Source organism: Agelaius phoeniceus, chromosome 6, assembly GCF_051311805.1.
Source record: "Agelaius phoeniceus isolate bAgePho1 chromosome 6, bAgePho1.hap1, whole genome shotgun sequence".
In the NCBI taxonomy this organism is placed as follows: domain Eukaryota; kingdom Metazoa; phylum Chordata; class Aves; order Passeriformes; family Icteridae; genus Agelaius; species Agelaius phoeniceus.
In genome coordinates, this window is record NC_135270.1 from 25,123,250 (window position 1) to 25,144,962 (window position 21,713).

At 45.3% G+C, this 21,713-nt stretch overlaps 2 protein-coding genes across 8 annotated transcripts in view; both read left to right on the plus strand.

The window, feature by feature from the left end:
* Positions 1–12,411, plus strand: part of LRP4 (LDL receptor related protein 4) — an 83,475-nt gene extending 71,064 nt beyond the window's left edge. For 2 of the 3 annotated variants that reach the window (XM_077180097.1, XM_054634660.2), the window contains exons 27-38: positions 154–379; positions 1,769–2,072; positions 2,352–2,570; positions 2,882–3,016; positions 3,262–3,370; positions 3,700–3,844; positions 4,387–4,500; positions 4,792–4,915; positions 5,904–5,971; positions 6,584–6,671; positions 7,199–7,340; positions 9,082–12,411. In XM_077180097.1, the coding sequence (XP_077036212.1) occupies positions 154–379; positions 1,769–2,072; positions 2,352–2,570; positions 2,882–3,016; positions 3,262–3,370; positions 3,700–3,844; positions 4,387–4,500; positions 4,792–4,915; positions 5,904–5,971; positions 6,584–6,671; positions 7,199–7,340; positions 9,082–9,417 (2,010 nt within the window). In that variant the 3' untranslated portion in view covers positions 9,418–12,411. Of the gene's footprint in view, positions 1–153; positions 380–1,768; positions 2,073–2,351; positions 2,571–2,881; positions 3,017–3,261; positions 3,371–3,699; positions 3,845–4,386; positions 4,501–4,791; positions 4,916–5,903; positions 5,972–6,583; positions 6,672–7,198; positions 7,341–7,903; positions 7,973–9,081 lie in introns of all 3 variants that reach the window. The other variant, XM_077180098.1, reaches the window with a different exon arrangement.
* A 1,573-nt stretch (positions 12,412–13,984) lies between these two features.
* Positions 13,985–21,713, plus strand: part of CKAP5 (cytoskeleton associated protein 5) — a 54,577-nt gene continuing 46,848 nt past the window's right edge. For 4 of the 5 annotated variants that reach the window (XM_077180103.1, XM_077180099.1, XM_077180101.1 and 1 more), the window contains exon 1: positions 13,985–14,117. The gene's annotated coding sequence lies outside the window, so the exon portion shown is untranslated. Of the gene's footprint in view, positions 14,118–17,736; positions 17,868–21,713 lie in introns of those variants that run through there. The other variant, XM_077180100.1, reaches the window with a different exon arrangement.

Consider the following 21,713-nt stretch of genomic DNA (forward strand, 5'->3'; position numbering starts at 1 on the left):
CAAAAGAGCAAGGTTTTCTGAAAGTATGGGCTGTGGAGGGAGGGTGAACCTGAATAACATCACTTGCTGAGACTGTTTCCCACTTGCTACAATAAGTGCTAGCAAGAGAAGAAGTGTTTTGAGTATGGGCTGACGTTCTGCTTCTTCCCGTAGCGGATCGAGGCTGCGGATCTCAATGGCGCGAACCGCCGCACCCTGCTGTCTCCGGTGCAGCATCCCTATGGCCTCACTTTGCTGGACTCTTACATCTACTGGACTGACTGGCAAACTCGCAGCATTCACAGGGCTGACAAGGACACTGGTGCTAATGTCATCTTGGTGAGAGCAAACCTGCCTGGCCTCATGGATATTCAAGCTGTTGACAGGGCACGGCCCCTGGGTAAGTTGCTTCCCAGTTGGCGGATGGTGGTAGTGGCGAGGGGAGTCCTGAGCTGTCATTGGAAACAGTCCTTTGGTGTAAAGCAGGAGTGATAGAGGGACTTCTCAAAAATCAGCTTTTCTTCCGATGCCTTCTTTTAAGGCATCGCTTCTTCCCTCTTTAACTAATTTTGCACTCCTCCCTGTTTACCCAGCTCTGTAGATCTAGTGTTGATTACTGCATGCCTTTTGACTCCTTTGTCCCATTTCCTTCATTGGATTGCACCGACAACCTCATTCTTGCACACAGCAGAGCCACTTTCTTAGGACAGCCGAACAAGTCATGCCTTACTAGGCTTCACCAGACTGTACTGACACTGGACAATTTCCCTTCTTTAACTCCAGAAGACTCTAATTCTTCTTAAACCAGTTGCTGAAATACTACTTCAAGCTCTAGTATTATTTCCCAATCACTGCAGGCTTCATCTTCTTGCCTCTTTGCTCTGTAAAATCTCTGCTGCTTTAGTTGCTCTTAATGTATCATGTTGTCCAACTATTGTGTGCCAGAGTCAATTCTTTGTTACTCTTTGGGGATCCTATAACACCCTCTCTTGCCTCCTTGCTTTTCAGTGGAAGTTGTTGCTTTGTGCTGTGGTTTTATTTCTGTAGAATTTCCCCAATACAGTTTTCTATAGAAAACTCTGCTGCTTTTCCTGTGGTTACTAACAGCAGAACATCACTCCTGATTGCATAACTTGGCAACATAACTTAAAGCTCACCAAAAGTCTAGCCATCATATCCACATTGTCTTCTTCCTACTCCCTGCACCTGTCTTCTGGGCTTATTCCCTCCTAGTAAATGTATGCTGGGTTCTTTGCAATTTAAAAAAAAAAAATTATATGACCCTAATATGTCAGGCATTTCCAGCAGGCTTCTCTGATGCCTTTGTTTACTTGCCACTGTGTGCAGCTAAGTTGAAACAGAAGCTTCTTTGTCAGCTTGGCCTCTGGTACATTGTCACACTATTTCCCTACAGGGTTGGGTCTTTCTGTCAGCATTACCATTTGTAGCAGTAATAAAGTTAAACTGCAGTTGCATAAGTTTGAGAGCATTTAGCTGTTTCTTTTTCCCTGGGAAAACTATGATTAGCAAGGAATGCAGGTTAAGATTTTTCTTCTAAAAATGATCCCTCTTCTTATGGACCTTCCTGTTCTCTTTGCCAGTCATGCCCATACCTACTGTCAATCTTGCAGAGGGGGGAGAGCATCTCTATACAAAGGGCTGTAGATTCCCAGCAAGGCTGGGATGGTAAGGATGAACTCAGCTGCTAGCAAGTTGTGCATGTACGTAGCCTTTAAAGTAAAGCTTTGGTCTGTGAGATCCTAAAACTACGCTTTCCCTGTTTCTAAAGGCTTCAATAAATGTGGAGTTCGTAATGGTGGCTGCTCCCATCTTTGCTTACCTCACCCCACTGGTTTCTCCTGTGCCTGCCCCACTGGCATCCAGCTGAAGAGAGATGAGCAGACATGTGACTCTTCTCCAGAGACCTACCTACTTTTCTCTAGCCGTGCTTCCATCCGTCGTATCTCGCTGGACACCAGTGACCACACGGATGTGCACATACCTGTCCCTGAGCTGAACAATGTCATTTCTCTGGACTATGATAGTGTGGACGGCAAGATTTACTACACAGATGTATTTCTTGATGTTATCAGGTAGGTGCCAGTGAGCTTCTTGGCCAGTGCCCAGATCACCCAGTGATTTGTGCTGAGTGTGCCAATAAACTGGGGAGACTGAGCACTACTCCAGTACTTACACCTTGTCTTTGGTACACAGCATTATTCTGAAGGTGTGCTTAACCTGCTGGAGACACGGGCAAAAGTATTATTACTTTTTAGGAGGTATTAGTATGCAGTGGCCCTGTGATTGATGGAGATCCAGCTTTCCAGGAACTACCAGTTCCTCACTGCCCTTTGTCATTGATTTTGATCCAGGCGGGCTGATCTGAATGGCAGCAACATGGAAACTGTTATTGGTCAGGGTTTGAAGACTACGGATGGCCTGGCAGTGGACTGGGTTGCCAGGAACCTCTACTGGACAGATACAGGACGCAATACCATCGAAGTGGCTAGACTGGATGGAAGCTCCAGGAAAGTGCTGATCAATAACAGCCTGGATGAACCTCGAGCCATTGCTGTCTTTCCCAAGAAGGGGTATGTATGGGGTTTTTGGCGGGGCAGGGGGAAGGGCTGCACAGAGGCAAGCTGGAAGAGGAGGTTGTGGAAGGAAGAAGAGATGTGCCATGTGAATCTGCAGGTACCAGTAAGAGGTTGACTTTGAGTGACTCGTAGTAGTGAGGCAGACAATGAATTTGAAGGTTGGGCAGATAGCTGCGAGAAGCAGGCTACAGACTATATTATCCTTTTTGAACCTGAAGAATCTGGCAGTTTCATTCATAACTAAGACTTTCCTTAGGCCGAGTGAAATGGTCTTTTCTTCTTACACTTGCCTTTTATCTCTTCAGGTATCTCTTCTGGACAGATTGGGGTCACATTGCTAAAATTGAACGGGCAAATTTGGATGGCTCTGAACGTAAAATCCTGATTAACACTGACCTAGGATGGCCCAATGGATTGACTTTGGATTATGACACCAGGAGGTCAGTGAAAGATTTTCCTGTACTTGCATAGGGTTAAGGGATGTAATGAATTTTTTAGCACTCTTAGCTTTATTTATTGGAGTAGCACTGTGGGTTTGGGTTTGATTTTGGGGTGTTTTGGGGCTTTCTTCTATAGCTTTTATTTCCTGATTCATGTTATGATTCCATGATCTTGGTCAGCAAATGACTAGAAAGTAAAGAGAGGTTGTATAGGTGGAAGCTCACCTCTTTCCCTGTGCCTTCAGGATATACTGGGTGGATGCTCACCTTGATCGCATAGAGAGTTGTGACCTCAACGGAAAGCTACGACAAGTGCTGGTCAGCCAGGTGTCACATCCCTTTGCTCTGACACAGGTGAGAAGATTTTTCTGCTGCCACCATTCTCCCTGGTGTATTGATGAGTTTGTACAGTGGAGTTGGGGAACAGGGAAATGTTACAGTCTGAGGAAACCAAGATGGCTGAGGGGATAATACTTAAATCTTCTCTGGAGCTAACAAAGGAAGTTTGTCTGAACTGTGGGGTGTAGACAGTCATCTTCTTTACAATAAGAGGGTAAGGGTTTGGAAAGGCCTTTGTTTTGGGCCTTCTGCCACTGGGATGTGTTTTTTATGGATACCCTGTGTCTATATGACTAAATATGCTAATAATGGCTGTGATTTTTCTTTGCTGTCTCCCTGAGCAGCAGGACAGATGGATATACTGGACTGACTGGCAAACAAAATCTATCCAAAGAGTGGACAAATACTCTGGGCGGAACAAAGAGACGGTCCTAGCCAATGTTGAGGGATTGATGGATATCATCGTGGTTTCTCCTCAGAGACAGACAGGTAAATAGAAGGACCTTGATTCAGGCAAATTCTGATTGTAGACCAAAAGAACTCTAGAACCACTGCACTATTATGGATGTCAAGTAAGGATGACATCCTTTTTTATGCTCAAACTATTCATGCATCTTCCCTTAGCTCATTCCTTGTCTGCCTGTGACTTTTCAGTCAAGTACATATTAAAGGTTTTCTGTTAAAGCTTTGATTAGCAAATGTCACTTTCTTGTTGTTCACCCAACATTGTGTTAAAGCAGAAGAATGTGAGGTTTTGGTTTTGTTTTTTCTTTTTTTTTATCTCTGCAACTGTGTTGTCTGGGCTTCTGTCTAAAGATTTCCAGTACCTTCCTTTCAAGACTGCCCTAGTCCAATTCAGTGTTTGGTTATTGTCATCAATTTTAGCAATCAGATGACAGGCATATGCCAAAAACAAAATAACTTGCTGGATTTCTAAGAAGTATTTCTGGCTGAGCAGCAAAGAAGGTTGTTGCTCTGAGCCCCTTTTTGTTCAGATGTAACATATTTAGAAAATTGTTTGTTCTTTCCAGGTAGTAATGCTTGTGGAGTGAACAATGGAGGCTGCACTCACCTCTGCTTTGCCAGGGCTTCTGACTTTGTCTGTGCGTGTCCGGATGAGCCAGATGGGCGGCCCTGTTCTACGAGTGAGTTTACTGAGTGTCAGTTGGGTAGTAGCTTCCATAAGTGAGCCACTGCCACTGCTAATGCAGTGGCAACCAGAGCAGCTGAGGCTCTCCAGTGTATAGATCTTATGCAGTCATATATTGGAACTGAGGCCAGTGGTTGGGAGTAAGCATTCTTGTTCTTTCTGCTGACAGACTGGGTTTGAGAAGGAAAGGCTGCTCATATAAACTATAGAGAGTTTTGGAAATGGCCTATCAGACTTATCTGTCCCACAAAGTTGGAGTCCTGCTTATTTTTCTCTCTTGTTCTAGTTCCTGGTGTGGTGCCCTCTGGTCCAGAACCAACCCGTGTAAGTGAGAGAAGTCAAACACCGCCTGGCAGACTAGGTACTTCAACAACCAAACCTCTCACATCTCTGGAAACAGTGGAAGGAAAGTAAGTGTTCTTGTTCTCTTGGAATTGGGGTGGGAAAGTCCCAGCTTTTGCAAGGTTCTACATGGAAGCCCCCTCTGGTTACAATCATCCGAATATGTCTATCCCTAGCCAAAAGAGGATATTCCAGCTCCAGATTTCACATTTTTAATGAATGAAACTATTATGTCAAAGATGCAGTTGAGACGGCAAAGAGCCATTGTTGAGATGGCAAGAAACAGCTGGAGATCCTTTCTGTCCATGTTGTTGAAATGTGTGTGTGGGCTGACTGTACTGAAGTGTTAAAATCCACCTTTAGCTGATGTGTCATAATTTGATTGATTTTTGAATCTCCTAATTTTGAGAACCTATTTCTGAGAGGAGGACAGAGGAGTCTGTTGCTTCAATTCACTGAAACATCTCAGACTAGACCCACACAGCTGAGGAAATGGTTCTGCCCTGGGAAGGGGATAGCTTGCTTGGGGCAGAACAGAATCTTTGCAGCTCTAACATTCAATTTACAATGCAAGTAGTTAAGAGACTCTTTTCTGCTAATTCCCTACAGCCTACTATTTATACAGCTCAGCAAAAGAGTGGTTCTATAGTATATGGTTGAGTTATTTAGAGAGCAAAACTTGCACTTTGTTGAGTATGATTTATTGGACAGAAATGTCTTCATGCTGATTCTAAGACATTTTCATTTTTGCTTCAGCACTGCTGCTGCAATTTGTTTCCTGAAAAATATGAGTACACCTGTGTACCCGAGAGGCAAATCTAGAATTAATTGGATATAAAGATACTGCAAACCAATACTTGATATATCCATGCACACCACCTGTATGTGTAGTTGTCTCTTCTCTGGTTGCAGAATACTGAAGAAGAAAAAGGAAGACATGTGTTTTTTAAGTGGAAAGGGAAGGGATATCAGTGCTAGCCCATTCCATCCTGTTTTTTGATACCTTTGTTACTGTTGATTCTATTTTCAGTAAATAACTGTCCTTCTGTCATTCAGCTGCTCTGACAAAGATGCCAGGCAAGGCTTGTGTACTCATGCCAATGAGGCGGTGTTGGCCACCATGGGTGAGTTGCTTTTCTTTAACTCTTCTCCACCAGAGTTGTTCCTCCAGATGTGCTCAGGCATTCCAGTCCATAGTGTCTGAAACTAAAATTTCTGAAATTCAGACTTAAATTACTCCAATGCCCTCTGAGTAGAGCAAAATGCCTCTGTAGACATTCATTAACCTAGATGGGGACTTTTCCAAGTGACTCCTTGGTCTGAAGAATTGTTCTGTTTTCTTTCATCCTATACCTCATCCACTGGGCTCTTCCCATTAATAGTACTCTATTTCACTGTCCCCTTTGTGTTTAGTTGAAGATGGTTGACTGTAGTAATTGCTTCCCAATGCAGGAGTAACCTGTCAGCAAGTAACCTGTCATGTAACTCCTCCATTACAGCCCCATTACAAAGATCTTGACACTTATTGATTTGCTGGGGCCTGGGTGGGAGGAAAGTTGACCATATGTTTGTTTCATATGAAGCCAAACAAAACCCTTTGCTAAACATTTATGTGCTGACATTTTAGTTTACGTACTTCTGTATGGGTAAAGCCCCAGCATCAGGCATCACACCAAGGTCAGTATTACCCAGTGAAATATAAAAGTGCATAAATTACCCTTGGTATTCACTTTCAGGAGAAGGACTGCATGTCAGCTACATTATTGGAGGTCTTCTCAGCATCTTGTTTATTTTGCTGCTTATCGCTGCTTTAATTATATATAGGTAAGTGATCTTTTTTCCCTCTCCTGGCCAATTGCAAACTCTTGGATTGTAGGAGAAGAAAGTCTCTGAAAGCACTAAATCTTTCTTTATTTTCATTTACAGTCCTTTTTTCCTTCATTGGAAGGAGTGTTTGATGATTTTATTTGAGGTTAGAGTCCTGTGCCTCTAAAGTGTTTGCAATGCAGTTCTACTATTTGAAACCTTATTAGCTAAATTTTCTGCAGAGAGCTTATGAGTTATGGACAGTAATATGAGATAATTCATATCTCAGTAAACGGATGAGCTTATGTGCTTTCTGACAGATAACTTCACCAGTTACTGCCATGATAGCTTTTGTGATTACATGGCAGTGCCTTGCTGTACTGGTAACTAGTAAATGGATTCATAGCTGAAGAGCCAGGTGAAGCCAGGATTCTCTCTTTGGGGGACAGTGGAGATGGCTGAAGCCATCCACTTGCTGAGCACTCAGGAACTTTGGATCCTGGCAGTGGGTTCCTGTGACTTTTCTGACAGCTCTCTCCCTCTAGGCATAATAAGTCCAAGTTTACGGACCCTGGCTTGGGAAACCTAACCTACAGTAATCCTTCATATCGGACATCTACCCAGGAGGTGAAGATTGAATCCATTCCCAAACCAACCATGTACAACCAGCTGTGCTACAAGAAGGAGGTAAGAACTGCTACTAAGGACATGGAAGCCCAGCCCAAGCTGCTGTTATCACAGGCCTCACTAGGTGGAAGGATTGCAACTTGTGAGCATTTACCTTTAGGACACAGAAGGACAGCTTCAGTGCATTGCTCAGACTGCTATGGATATCAGCCAGCAACACTTCTTCACTAGTGAGCTGTAGTGAATTTGACCTGTCTTTAGTTCTCTGCTTCTTACCCACTCCCACAGTGTCTTGTATTTCATTTGCATTGGGTGCTGGCCCTCGAAAGTGCATGAGCCAATTGAAATTGTCTTCCTTGGATACAGGTCCTGGTTAGTGACTTGCACCAAGGTTGCTTTGGACAGTCACCAGGGGAACCAGGCAGTCAGAAGGGGTTTGGTAACAAGAAAATGGCTCCTGGCTGTGCACAGCCTGAAAAGGGTGGGATAGGGGAAAAAAATAGAGCCCTTATTAAATAGAGCATTTTAAAGGCCCTTCAGAGGTCCGTACTTTGTGCCACATGGTGGAGAGAGTTTAATATGATATCTTGCAGCACTTAGTTTCTCCTCTCTTTTCTCCTCAGAAGCTTTCTTATCACTCAGATAGCTTCTCATCTTCCCTGTTCTGATTTCCGTCCACATCCTCACGTCAGGTATCACTGCTCTGTGTGCTTGATCCTGCCTCCCTCACTCAAGCTCTGTTGTGTGGCTCAAGCGCTGTCCGTACTAACTGCTCTTTCTTGGTTTCCTCCCCTGCTTTTATGTCCTTAAACTAGCTCTACTGTCTGTCAGGAACATACAAGTCATTTTCTGTGGCAGATTGTTTGGTCTGGGCTTTGGCTACTCATACTCGCTGATATTTTGAACAGGCAATTTCTGTTAGGACAGTTTGTGATTATCTATTAGATTACTTGGTTCCTCTGGCAGGGATCACAGACTCACACAGGGGAAAGTTTTCCCTTACTGTTTTTCAAAGGTACTATCCAATAGATTCCCCAAATATTCAAGCCATTTTAGCTTTATCTGTTAAGGATAAGCCAGGATTATTTATCTGGGAATCTAAATGCTTTCCATTTTCCCTTAATTCTGATGCTCCTTGATATACTCAGATGTATATTTCCCCACCACCTCCACTTTCTCCTCAGGGATAGATCAGGTGCTCCTTATTTCACAGTGAGCCAAGTTACATTTCACTGTTTTAATCTCAGTGTGGTCCCTTTTGCCTCTGATCATTTTTGTTGATTCCCTATAATCTCCTTCCCCTCTGCTGCTGTGAGACTTGGACTCAACAGTGGTATTCCAGCTGTGAGAGGTGAATCTAGAATGACTCAGATGTAAAGATTTGCAAACCTTGAATTGATCTCCTGCCTAGTTTTACCATGAGCTTTTCTGTCTGTTTCTGCTTCCCATTTTGTTTGGTGGGGTTTTTTTCCTTCCTTTTTAGTCTCAGTGTTCTTACTTTCTTCTGTCAGGGAATATGTACAGTTGAATGAGAAGAGCAGCCTCATCCTCATTCTGCTTCCATGACTGAAGAATCAGGGAGTTTGGAATGAGAGCCCTTGCAGGGAGGACTCATCTGGGGGTGGTAAAGAACTAAAGAAAGCTTAAAATGGGTTCTCTCATTGTGGCAGTTAAAGCCAGTGGCTGTTTACGTGGAGGTCCAGCTCTTTGTCTGCTTTCCTGTCTTTATTCCAGCTCTGCATTGCTCTTTGCCATATTTTTCCATAGATGTATTTTTTTCATTCATCTGTCTTCTCCCTAGACTGGTCCTGACCACAGCTACACTAAGGAGAAGATCAAGATTGTGGAGGGGATATGCCTTTTATCCAGTGATGATTCCGAATGGGATGACCTGAAGCAGATTCGGAGCTCCCGTGGAGGGATCCTCCGGGACCACGTCTGCATGAAGACAGATACGGTCTCTATCCAGGCTAGTTCTGGGTCACTGGATGACACCGAAACTGAGCAGCTGCTACAGGAAGAACAGTCTGAATGCAGCAGTGTTAACACAGCAGCAGCCACTCCTGAGCGGCGGGGTTCACTCCCAGACACAGGCTGGAAACACCAACGCAAGCCCTCCACAGAGAGCGAGGTCTAAAGTACACGTGACTTTGGAAACAGTCGTACCCTCCCTACCCTCTGCTCTGCACAGAAAAGACAGACTCTGCCTGCCTGGCAAGGAGGGGCACAGAGACCAGCCTCTCTTGCAAGGGGCCTGAGACTGGGACTGCCTTTCAGCATGGTGCCTGGGCAGCTGTGTTGTTGTGTCTGGAGAAGGAGGATGGGTGGGTTGGTTGGAACCCAGAGACCCTTTTGACTCATTTTCACTGTCTGTGGTTTATTTATATGTTCCCTTTTCCTGGAAGTTGCCGCATTAACTTTTGCAGTGACTTGTCTGGCCTGAATCTGGTTCAGAGTGTCTGTTCCCTGGCAACCTGCAAGTCCTGTGCCATCCAGCTCACGGTCAATGCCCATGAAGAGAGCAGAGCTGCCTCATTGCTGGCTCCTGGTCACAGAAGTACCCCTAGTCATTCCAGCACTAGCAGCACTCTTTGAGGCTTTGTGTTGAGGGGTCTCTGACATGAGAGAGGTCTTTTATAGATGGGATATACTTTGGGGCTCAAGAGGACACTGACACAGCATCAGGTCACCTTCTAAAGGCATAAAGAGGAGATAACCACAGCTGCCGAGACTCACTTCATGAGAGCATCACTGCTTACTTTCATATCTGCTACTAAAAACTTTAAGGAATGCTCAGATGGGAGCACTGTGTCTGTTGCTGGCAGTGGACACTGCTCCTGTTCTCCCCTTTCCCGTTAAAACATGTTTCTACTCTGGAAAAACAAGAGTCAGCAAATGCCCCTTTCAGAACTGTTCCCTGTGGGTACTGGAGTCTGAGTGCTGAACTTGAGACAAGGAGAAATTGGTATTTTACTTAGCTCTACAGGGCTAATGGGGGGAAATGGGTCTCAACAACACCTAAATTTTACTGATCTTTGCATAACTGATACTTTTATAAAAAAAGAAAAAGAAAATTTGCTAGGTCCCCACTAGTCCCAATTCTGCAAGGTCCCAATTATTTTGGCCTTTAGGACCTTTGATTACCATAATAAGGGAAAAGAGATAATTCCTAGGTCGAGTCTTTCCCAGGGGAATGCTCAGTGCTGACAGTTAGGAACTGCTTTATTACTAGGCTGAGCCCATTTGACCTAGAATGGGAGGCAATAATCAGGGAGCTGCAAAGGCCATTCTAAGTAGTTGTTTATCAGACAGAATTGCACTTTAAGTTCTTCTGTTACCACTAAATAGCTCTCATTGCCAAATAATTTTTCCCATCAGCTGCATGAGCTTCAGTTCTCCCGCCTCCAAGACTCTTACCCGTTAGGGAATGTCATCCTATCCTTGCAGCCAAAACCCAGCAGCATTTGGTGCTGGGTCTTGTATGCTCCCAAGGACTATTGCCACCTCTTCATACTCTCTTGTCATCTGTTTGTTCAAAAAGAAAAAAGAGAAAATATTGCTTGACACTTCTTCAAAAACAAAATTGATATTAACCCCTCAAATCACATGGTAAAATATTAAGCATTAAGCCATATCCTTGGAAGCAGAAGTTCCCAGTGAAGAATTTCTCACTGCAAACTTTGTAACCTCTTTTATCACATGGGAAGAGGTCAAGTACATTCCCATCCATGGTGTAAAGAGAACAAAACATACACTGGGGTATGGTTCAGAGGTAGGGGGAGGGTACAACTCCCATGCAATATATTTTTCAGCTGATTAAAAAGGAGAATCATCCTACTCTGCTCGAACCTTGTTTATATGCTAACAGTCCTGCTACCCCTGAAAAACACCACAGTTTCCAGTAGTTTGCCTGTACTTTTCACAGTAGAGGTAGCTTTGTAGATAGGGGAAGATTGCAGCTTCGACCTGGCTAGGTGGCTTGAGACTCTGTCCCTAACTGCACCATTGGGCTGACTGGTGTATATTCCTGTGGAAAATGAACTGGAGCTAAGGCTTGGATTTCCCTGTGTAATGTGGGACTCTTCCCTACTCCCAGAGGGATTTATTTTTTTTTAATTAGATTTTTATTTAATTATTTATTTGTTTGACTCCAGCCTTGGAAGCATTGATTTTGTTGGGCAGAGGCACTTTCGGATTGAGGTGTGGACTTGACTGGGAACTGAGAAAGGCGTGCATATCACTGACATGGATGCTGCCTATCTAAGCCACTTCACGCAGGGACAACACCAGAGGGTTCAAGCATAAGCAGAAGAATCAAATCATGAGCAGAAACCATGTATAGGGGCAGGGGCATCAGGGCTGGGAGTGGGGAGATGGGGAAGGAAGGCTCTGACCTGTAGGACAGCAGGGTTTCTTTGGGTTTTGGAACGGGTTGTTCTTTTTTTTTCCCAGTAGCTTATATGACCATGCACCAAAATCCTGTGGTGGGACAGGGGTGAAGGGAAACATCTGCCCAGACCTGTCACTTAAGATTAAGTCAGCCTATCAGAGTAATTGCTGTCCAAGTCGCAGGTGTGGAAGAGAAAGGAAAAACACAGTCAGTCTTCTCAACAACTCATGGTGTTTGTGATCTCCACCTTGATCAATGTTCTCTGCTGTTTCTTAGGAGAGACCCTGCACACTCCAGCCTAACAACCATTCATAACTTCTCTCTGCTCCCTTCCTCAAATGATTATGGTGAAAAGGAGCAAAAAAATGTCACACAGCCTCCTCTACCAGAGAGGTGGGCAGAAATTTGTGTCTTTTTTCTAGAGACAGCCCCAGTGAGATGCTGCCTTGGGGATGCATCATGGTTCCCATTCCGGGGAAGAGAAGACCCTCGTTGCACTTAGGATGTTAAGAATGTAGAAAGGCTACTGGAGGATGATCTCTTGAGCACTGATTTACTATGTAAAAAGCAAACCTCTCTCCTGTCTGTCCTGAGCTAACGTCAGTGATTTCCGTGTGTTCCTGTGTAATGGTTTTAACGTTACTCACTGGAGACATTGGATTTTCTGGAGTTATTTAACCACTGTGCTCAATATTTTAGGGGTTGATGATAATTTAATATAAATTTAGCTTTTCTTAACCACTCTGCCTGGCTTTTGGTTGTGAATCATGCATGTTCTTTGGACTCTCCTTTGAATGAGGAACTCCCAAACCTGTTCAGACAGGACCTCAACTTTGCTTTATTTGAGAGGAGCAAGAAGATAGGAAGAGATTTGGGTTTGTAGAAACCTGATTGTAGCACGCACTGTACCCCTTTGATTTTGAATCAAGGGCCCAATATCTACAGTCGCTTCTGCAGATTCTTTCACACACATAATACCTCTCACTCTGCCCCATCTTGCTTTTTCACCCCCTCTTTAACATGGCAACAGCAGAAGGGGCTGTTCATATTAGGACTGTACATATTAGGACTGTAGAGATCTCAAGCCTCTGCCGAGTGGAAAATAAAGTTCTGAAGAAGAGCTGCTTTTTCTTTCTGTAGGGGGTTTTGTTTAAGCTTCTGTTGCCTTTTTTTTATAACCAAGAGTTTAAATAGTGCCAAAGGCTGAGTAATGAATGAAACGTCCATTAATAACTGACATTACAGTACTGGTGCTAGTCCTGTAACACATTCTGTCCTTTTCTGATGAAAAAACTACCTAAAACATTTAAAACAAGTGTATTTCTGCTCATTTCACAATTGAAGAACTGTGCAGAATCCATTTCAATCAGGTCATGAAAAAATTGCCTCTCTTCCAAAAAACTGATGATGCTCACATGGCATGGTGGGGAGAGGGCAGCGTAAGATTAATTGCAGTTGTGTGCATGGCATTCTGGTGTCCCTTGTCTTCTATTCTGATCACCCATAAAAAATTTTCCTTCAATTTTTAAAGCTGAAGTGAAGAAACAAACGAGAGAAAACACACTGTGCTCCAAAACCAGTTCACAGAATGGGTCAGGGTGGAGAGGACACTGTGGGTCACCGGAGCCAACCTCCCTGATCAAGCAGGGTCACTCCAGAGCACATGGCACAGGACAGTGTCCAGACAAATCCTGGGATCTCTAGGCAGGGAGACTCCACAACTTCTCTGGGCCATCTCCCAGTGCACGGTCACCCACACAGTAAAGTTCCTCCTATTCATGTGGAATTTCCTGTGCATCAGTTTCTACCCGTTTCCTCTTGCCTTAATGCTGGGCACCACGGAGCACAGCCTGGTTCATCCTCTGACACCTCTTCAGATGCTGACCGACATTGGTGAGGTCCCCTCTCAGTCGTTTCTTGAGTTACTGCTTTACAAACTCTCTGACCATAAAGAGAAGGCCCATTGCTCTGTAACAGGATCTTCTCCAGAGCCGAATCCATCAGCTCCGAGATGCTTTAGCCCTTTGCTGGCGGGTCCCGCGGTCTGACCCAGCTGCCTTAGGACCTGCGCCTCTCGCCAGGCGCTACTCCGGCCGTAGTGGGCCCGGCAGCCCCCTCCTGCACCCTCCGCGGGGACACGGCGGCGGCCGAGAGAGCGGACGGGCACGTCTCGGTAGCTGCCGAGCGGGGTACGCCCGGTGCCGCTGGAGACCGCCCGCGGCGGTGCGCGCTCCCGATAGCGCTGCTGCCGGCTCGGGAGCGCGCGGAGAGCACGCGCTGCGGCTGCCCCATTCAAACGGGCCAATAAGAGGCGCGGGCGCGAGCGCGGGCGGGGCCGGCAGCGGCCAATGGGCGCGGCGGACACTGGGAGGTGCGGGCGGTGCTGGCGATTTCAAACCCCGCCGAGCAGCCGCCGGACCGTCACCGGCCCGACCTGCCGGGCCCAGGTGAGACCCGATGGCCTTGTCCCTGCCCCGGTGGGCTCCGGCCCCTTTGCCGTCCGCTGTCCGCGCCCGTGGGAGGGTGGCTAGGCCTGCCTCCGCTGCCAGGCCCGAGCCTCCCCGTTTCTCCCGGGAACCGTGTGGAGGCGTAGTCCCAGCGGTGCGACATCTCCCCACGGGGATGGCCCCGGCCCGCGGGCTGTGGCGGCATCCGTCCGCAGAGCCCAGCAGCGTGAGGATTGCGGCTGGTAGCGGCGAGAGGCTGCGGCCTGTACCGCGCCGCGCCGCGGAGGTGCAGCTCGCTCAGGCCGCCCGCCAGCCGGGGCGCGATGGGGCCGGTGGGAGCCGCGGGCTCGGCGGCTCCGCTACGGCCGCCTCCGTTCGTTGTGGGCCTAGGGCTGCTGCTGGGGGCCTTCCGTGGGAGGCGGCCGGGATAGTGGGCCTGGGAGCCGCCGGGGGAACGGGGCACTTCTGTCCCCTGAGGCTGCGTGCAGGATCGGTTCCCCTTCTAGAATGTCCTAAGCAAAACGTTTTCTGGGGTAATTGTAGTCCTAAAACCAAGGGCGTGAGCTCATCTCTTATTTCTGCAGCTCTGTTGTTGGGTGCGAGTATTAAGAGCCAGAGCCCCTCGCCAGGAGGTGCTTCCTGTTGAATCCTCTCTAGTATATGTGAAGAAGAGCTGGGTAGAAGTGTGTGTCCCATGCTTCTGCACGCACACCTTTCCTGCATTTCATTTGATTTTGTTTCTGAAACAGACAGTCTTGTGATTCTTCCAAAGACAGTACTTTTCAGGTTGGTGTGCAGAGGGTTTTCCTCCTGAATCTGGAAGTTTTGGGTCGGAAGACAGGCTGAGGAATGATACTTTTGTGTGCCTTAAGCAAACCAGAATTCTGTTCTAAGAATAAAAAACAATTAAAAATCATATGTGCTACAGTTTTCTAACTGATTTGTGTTTACTGTGTATCATCTATCTGGTTATTCTGCAGTTTTTACTTTTTGCTGATTTTAGTGCTTGATTTTCTGCTGAATTGCAGTGCAGTTCAAGTTGCCTTGTGCAGGTGAGAAGGGGAGAAGGTGCAGGTGAGAAGTTGTCGGGATGTTGAGCTACCAGCAATGGGAGCCCTTCCTAATGTATTACTCTTGTATCAAGGAAAGTGTTGCTATAGGCTTTCAGTGAATCTATTAGTTTGAAACTGTAAAGCTGCTTAGTTCAGAATCCATGGAGTCTTGAATATTGGCATATTCTAAAGGTGTACTCACAAAAGTCTGTTATTAAAACTTTGAGAAAGGTTCACCTCAGAAGGTAGAATGATTGAGTGCAAATTGCCTGTATAATTTTGACTCTTTAGTGTCTAATATGAGATCAGTTGATTGTACAAAATTTAGAATGTGGTTTGGTTTTCTTGCCTCAGGCTTGGCCTTTCTTTAAACTTCGCTGTTTTGGTAGCTTCCCCTCATATTGAACCTACAGATTCACCATTTGGTTTTTTTCTACTTCAAGAATTGTGATAGGGCTAAGCCTTATAAGCACCATTGAGAGAGTGATATATCAAAGCAGAATCACTGGCAAATGGCCTTCAGGTACAACAGACTGTTTCTGAACAAATGGTTGCAGATGTATTGAAAGTAATTCTCAAAAACACAAAGTTGGGTACATTAAGTAGGTGACCTGCTATAGGAGAAATTATGTGACAACTTCACAAAAAGAAACTTGAATTTTAGAAGTATGGGAGTTATTCAGACTGCTTTAGATCTGTATTGATGGTTTCTCCCTTGGTGTTGTAATATGAAAAAGGGAATGCATGGTGATGGAACATGATTCCTGGTTCTTGTACACATAAGACTTGTATTTTGTCAGACTTAACTTTCATGCTGGCTCTTGTCCTTCCCCTTGTATGGGTCAGTTATGTAAGCTGGGCCTCTGCCTCTGAAAACTTTGTTTGCCACGGTGAGTCTGTGCTCTCATACCAGAGTCTGCTAAAATGGGAAGATCTTGTTCCTATTTAATAGTCGATGCAGGAAACCTGAATTTCAGTGTAATGTTATGAATGGTTTCACTCTGTGTGTTTGTTGATAAATATACAGCAGAAAAGCACTTAGCATATTGTACGCTCCTTCAGTCAATCGTTTTTGGGGATTTTTGCTACCCAGTTGTCATCTGCAAATGCAGCACTTCTGTTTGCCCCTTCTTATATATGACTAAAGCACATCTTGAACAGTGCATCCAATTAGAAACTGCTCTGAATATTTTGTGGAGTAGAGATAACTATCTTAATTATCCTATTTGGAGGATTTTGTTGTGAAGGATGCGTGACTGGAAGGACACTTGAAAGATGTAAATGCTTGCAAACCTTTAATTAAGGTTTTCAAAGTCACGGTCAGTGTTCATCTGGTTCCCTTTTTTCCCATTTCTGCCTCTCCTCTGTTTCACACTACCAGCAGCTGTCCTTATATGGTTTATAAAAGGAATATATAAACTTGTCTTGCTAATTTGTTTGTAAACTATTTAATGTAAATGGTTTGTCGAGTCTGCCAGAGTAGGATGGCATTAAAGCCATTTGCATCTGTAGCAGAATGGTTAGTTCAAGACAACATAGTCCAAGACTAATATGGTGTAGCTTTGCTGACGCTTTGTTGTAGACTGTTCCCGGTGGTTCATGTTATATGGGTGGAGTTCAGAAGTGATTGAAAAGCCTTGTACCCTTTTGTTTAAACTAAATATTGCCTTGCACCGGGCAGTGTTGCTCTGGCTGGGGTTGTCTCTGACAGATCGGTGGCTGCCAATGTCAGATGTTGAAAAGCAGAAGCTGCTGTGCGTGTTTGTGCCTTTCTGCTGCAGGGGTAGAGTGAGGTGGTAGGAAAAGTAACTTGGGCAGTTCAGTGGAAGCATGGCTGGTGCTAGCGGTGCCTGGAAGAGGCATCTTTCTTCGGCTAGCTAAAAAGATGGCCGGAGAAATACAGCCTTAAATCACATGGCTTGATGCTCTTCTGAGGAGGAAGCAAGGGACACCCAGTTCCCACCATACCAGCTTCTTCAGTTGCTATTGTAACTATAGAAAAGGCATCTCAAAATGTCAGACGATGGGTTAGAGAGATTGCTGATGAATCAGCTCCACCAGAGCGCTGTCATTACACATCTTGCAGCAGCATGAAATGCGGGGATGGTATGGTGCCAGGCTCTTCGTTCGTACCTCCTTTGGAAGGCACTTTTTCTCCTTCCCCACGGCTGGCCTTGTTCCTGCTGTCGGGTTTCAGAACCGCTCCCTCCTTCAATTAGGGATTGCTGGATGATTGGTGGCCTGGGATAATGTCTGCTGCATGCTGGGCTATGACCGCAGCTCCCTCTGTTAGAGTAGTAATTGTTCTGACGGGCATGGGCGTTCGGCGTATGACTCATGAGGCCAGCAGGCCTGGCGGGCCAAGCTGCTCGCTGGTCGGCGGCCCCTTCTTTGCCGAGAGGCGGCACCGCGGCCGCCGGCAGGGCCGAGCAGCGCCTGCTGCCTCTCGCCCGACCCCGCGGGGGCGGCTCGGCGGCGGCGGGAAGGGAGCGCGATGTGCCCGGGGCTGCTGCGGGGTCAGCGCGGCGGGGCCGCCGCTGCCCTGCCCTGCCCGCCTTTGTCTGGCCCCGGCGCGGGCCGGCTCCCGCCCAGGTGCGGCCGCGGCGCCCCGAGCCCCGCCCGCGGCGGGGAGGGGCTCGTCCCGGCCCGCCCGCGGTTCCCGCCCGCTGCTGCCGGGAGCCGGCCCGGAGCTGTCAGGGTGAGTGTCCGGCCAGGCCCAGCCGAGCCGCGGGCGGTGCGCGGCGGCGCTGCCAGGGCCCGGCCCGGCCCGGCCCGGCCGTGGGGCGGGGGCGGCGGGCACAGACAATGCCGGGCGGGAGGGCGGCCTGCTCGCCGTGCCCGGCCGCGGCCTGCGGCCACACTCCCGCGGAATGGGAAACGCCGCCGGGCTGCGGGGACGCCTCTGGGGCTGCGCGCAGAAGTGGAGGGGGTATTCTTCTGGAAGGTGCTGGGGATGGCGGGGGCGCCGCTAGTTGCAGAAGGAAGCCGTGCTGGAGGGAGCTTCCCTTGGAGAAGGAGGGAGCTAGTGATGTCTCCGCGGGAGCTTTCCTTCATCAGCAGTTCAGGCCGTCCTTTTAAAGAAAATCACATGAGCCTTTTCATGCCTGAGCTCCGTAAAACCTCTTGAGGGGTGGGGGCCTTTGCAGCTTACAAGCACAGTCCCACTGACATCTTTCACTCCCGACTGTCCACCCTTAGAATTATGTCAGTGCATGCCTGTGCACTTGCCCGTGTGTTGCCCTTTTCCCTTTTGCCCTTCTCGCCTCCCTAAGACTGGCTTCACTCCAGGCTTACCCATGCAGTTACAAATTGCTTTTGGTCTTAGCTGTAACAAACAGAAGGTCAGTTTATTTTGCATTGTCTCTCACTTTTATATGAATGGAAAAGAATGGCCCTGGTTATTTTCAGAGACCATGTATTAAAATGTATTTTTCCAGAAAAATTAAGTATTTGTATATCTTACCAGTAGCTTGTCATTTGTGCTATTAAAATTTCACTGGGGTGAGTTAGGGCATACAAATTAAAGCAGGCAAGAGAGAATTTAATGCTGTTTGCTCTTTAATGCCATTTAGTGTGCATTTCTCCTTTTTCTTTTTGTTATTCTGAGGTCTTTCTAATTTTTCATCAAGAGTCTTTGTATCTTGCAACTTATAATTAATCTGTCAATTGAAAATGCCAGCCTTTAAAATTCTATTAAATTTTTATTGCCTACTGTATTATGATTTCTTGAGTCTTCAACATTTTTTCAGAGCCACTTTATGTTGTGTCTGATGGGAAGGTTTGGCTGGCAAATACAAAAAAAAACCGTGTTGGACTAAACTTCTAAGAAAGTGAAACTTTGTCCTTTCAGAGCCAAAGAGCAAATGGACCCAAAATTGCCATTAAACAAAAAAAACCCCAAACAATTCCTTCTACTGAGAAAACTGTGGCTGCACTACCAGAGATCTGTCCGCCAAGAAGTATAGTTTTATCTGAAATGTGACATCCAACTATATGTGCTCCAAATTTGTGCCCTATTGTATAGGAACATTTCAAACAGATTTTTACTTTAAAAATGTGTGTCTTGATTTCTCTGAACTTACACTTGAGTAATGCTTTTGAGAACCTCTCAAAATATGAAAATATTTGATGATGTTCTTGTGCAACTAATATTCAATATGTGAAAGTGAGTAGTGGGAAGTAGACAATTATTATCAATAAACATCTGGTTTTGTTTAGCATAAAATGGCTTCCTAGTTTGCCATTGTACATCTTCTGTAGAAAATGGGCTGGAAGCTGACACTTCACAATACTATACAGTGATAGATGATGAATGTATGCTTCAAAAGAAATCACATTTTAGAATGTTAATGATATAAAGACTTTTCCTTAGCAGTACCCCATACTATAAGCTATGATGTTAATGCAATTCAGCTCTGCAAATTGTAGCAGGAAAAGCATTTATTTAGAAGTTGAGTAAGAGCTGTTCAGAGTAGTTCATGGTGAATCCAAACTTTGGATGTTTTCATACTTTCTCACAGTCTTTTAATGTGTTGATCCATTTGTTTTCCAAATGTACATATATTTGTTTGGCAATTCTCACTTTTACATTTGAAATTCTTGCATTTGTGCTGCCTTGTAAATGCTTTCCACTCTTGCTGCATTTTGCATGATCTCCCTTCAAAAGATCCTCTTCTTTCCTTGATGGTCTTCATTTTGTCACTGTTCTGTAATATAAAGCTGCCCTGCCAAGAACTGTCAGGAAAGATTTGTTATTCATCTCCACTACTGATTTCTCGGGTGACTTGCGTTTGGAAATGTTGCATTGACCACTTTTATGACAAGTGTCTCTCGCAAAACTTACTTTGGCAGTTCAGTTGCTTAAGAGCGATTGTTTTCTAGATTTTACCAAAATTAATGTTGTTTCTGAAATACTTAATTCTGTTTGTTCCAAGTTGTGGCAGCAAAAAAAATCTATGTAGGTCAAACACTTCATTGCTGCAAATTCACTAGTAATAAGGGAATTTAGCTGTGTTATCATATAACGAGGCCACTTGCTATTTGGTTGTTGAGAAGTAATGACTTGAGGTTTGCATGTCTTTGCAAAGAAGCTTTTAAGAAAAACTTTTTTGTCAAATGCGGGATACTCTATGATCACACAGAACCCAGTGACTTAATTGAAAAGAGAAACAATAATCTTTTATTCTGTTGAATGCAAGATGCAGACAGTACAAAATCTTGGCATTAGGACAGACATGAGCAGTGATGAAGCTAGAAAGACTGGATGTTTAAGAAGGAGCTTTCCCTCGGTGACTGTGGAATACTTTCTGAGAAATTGTCTCTTCTAAAGGGATTTGTAAATTAACTGGGGGGAGTATAATTTTATTGCTATTTTTGGATGGCAGATTCAGTGCAGAAAGTAACTTAACCCATTTTGTAATTGAAGTATCGATTGTAAAAATAGTAGGGGAACTCAGTTGACCAGACTGAAAAAAAAAAAATAGGTGAAACACTGTTTCATGGTCATTCAACTCCCTTCCCTATGTCTCTCTTATAGTGTGTGATTCCCCCCAAGTTAAGTACATTGTGATGTGGGAAGGCAAATGCTAGATGCTGTAGTGTATCACTACTGTACAAGCAAGAGGTTGTACTTTGTGGCAGTGAACTGTTCTATATGTGTGTTTTGGTTTAGAGCAAATTTGGGAGAGAACCCCAAAGGGGCTCTTTTAGTAAAACAGATTCAATTGGCCCCTCCCCCTAGTCGGTCCACGAGAAACTACTTCTTTGGAGAAAAGTGGAAAAAAACTATTTATTAAACAATAAAACCTAAACAATATCAAACAATAAAACTCCTTACTGCTCTAAAAGAGATGACAAGCTGATAAAACTCTGTCCTTGGGTTGCAGCTGAGCTCACTCAGTCTGTGATCAGTCTGTCCGGTGCTGGAAATGTCGCAGGCCAGGCCCGGCCCGGCCCGGCAGGCCACAGGTGCGAGCTGTCGGTGCTCCCTCTGGACTTGTTCAGTCCAGAGCAAGTTTCAAGAGATCTAAAGAAAAAGGAAAAAAACTACAGTCCAGGGAACTTCTTTGCTTCAGCTAGCTAAACTAACTAAAAGCAAAAGAGAGCTCTGTTCTGCTGTCTCTCTGCAGACAACACATTCAGGAGCAGGAATGTGGAGGAGTGAGTGCAGTGTCTGAAAACAAACTGCGTGCTTCTTCTCTCCCTCCCTTCACTCTCTGGAACACGTCTTAAACGTGCAAAACTTATTACTCAGCATAAAACAGAACTAAATGATTGGGGATAAAAGCATCATATAGTCAACTCAGGACAGTGTGTAAGGATAAAAATAATTGTAAATCATTCTGGTAATGGACAAACCTTTTTAATAGAGTTGGTATTGACTTTAGGGTTTGAACTGAATTGAGGTTTTGATTGAGGACTGTCCTACAGTTAGACTTCTTTCCTTGGCAGAACAGATCTATGGAGAGAAATAATGTTTCTTTTAATTGTTGAGGTAGTAAGTTCATGCTTTTGTCAGTTTTCTAAAAAAACAGTGTAGATGTCT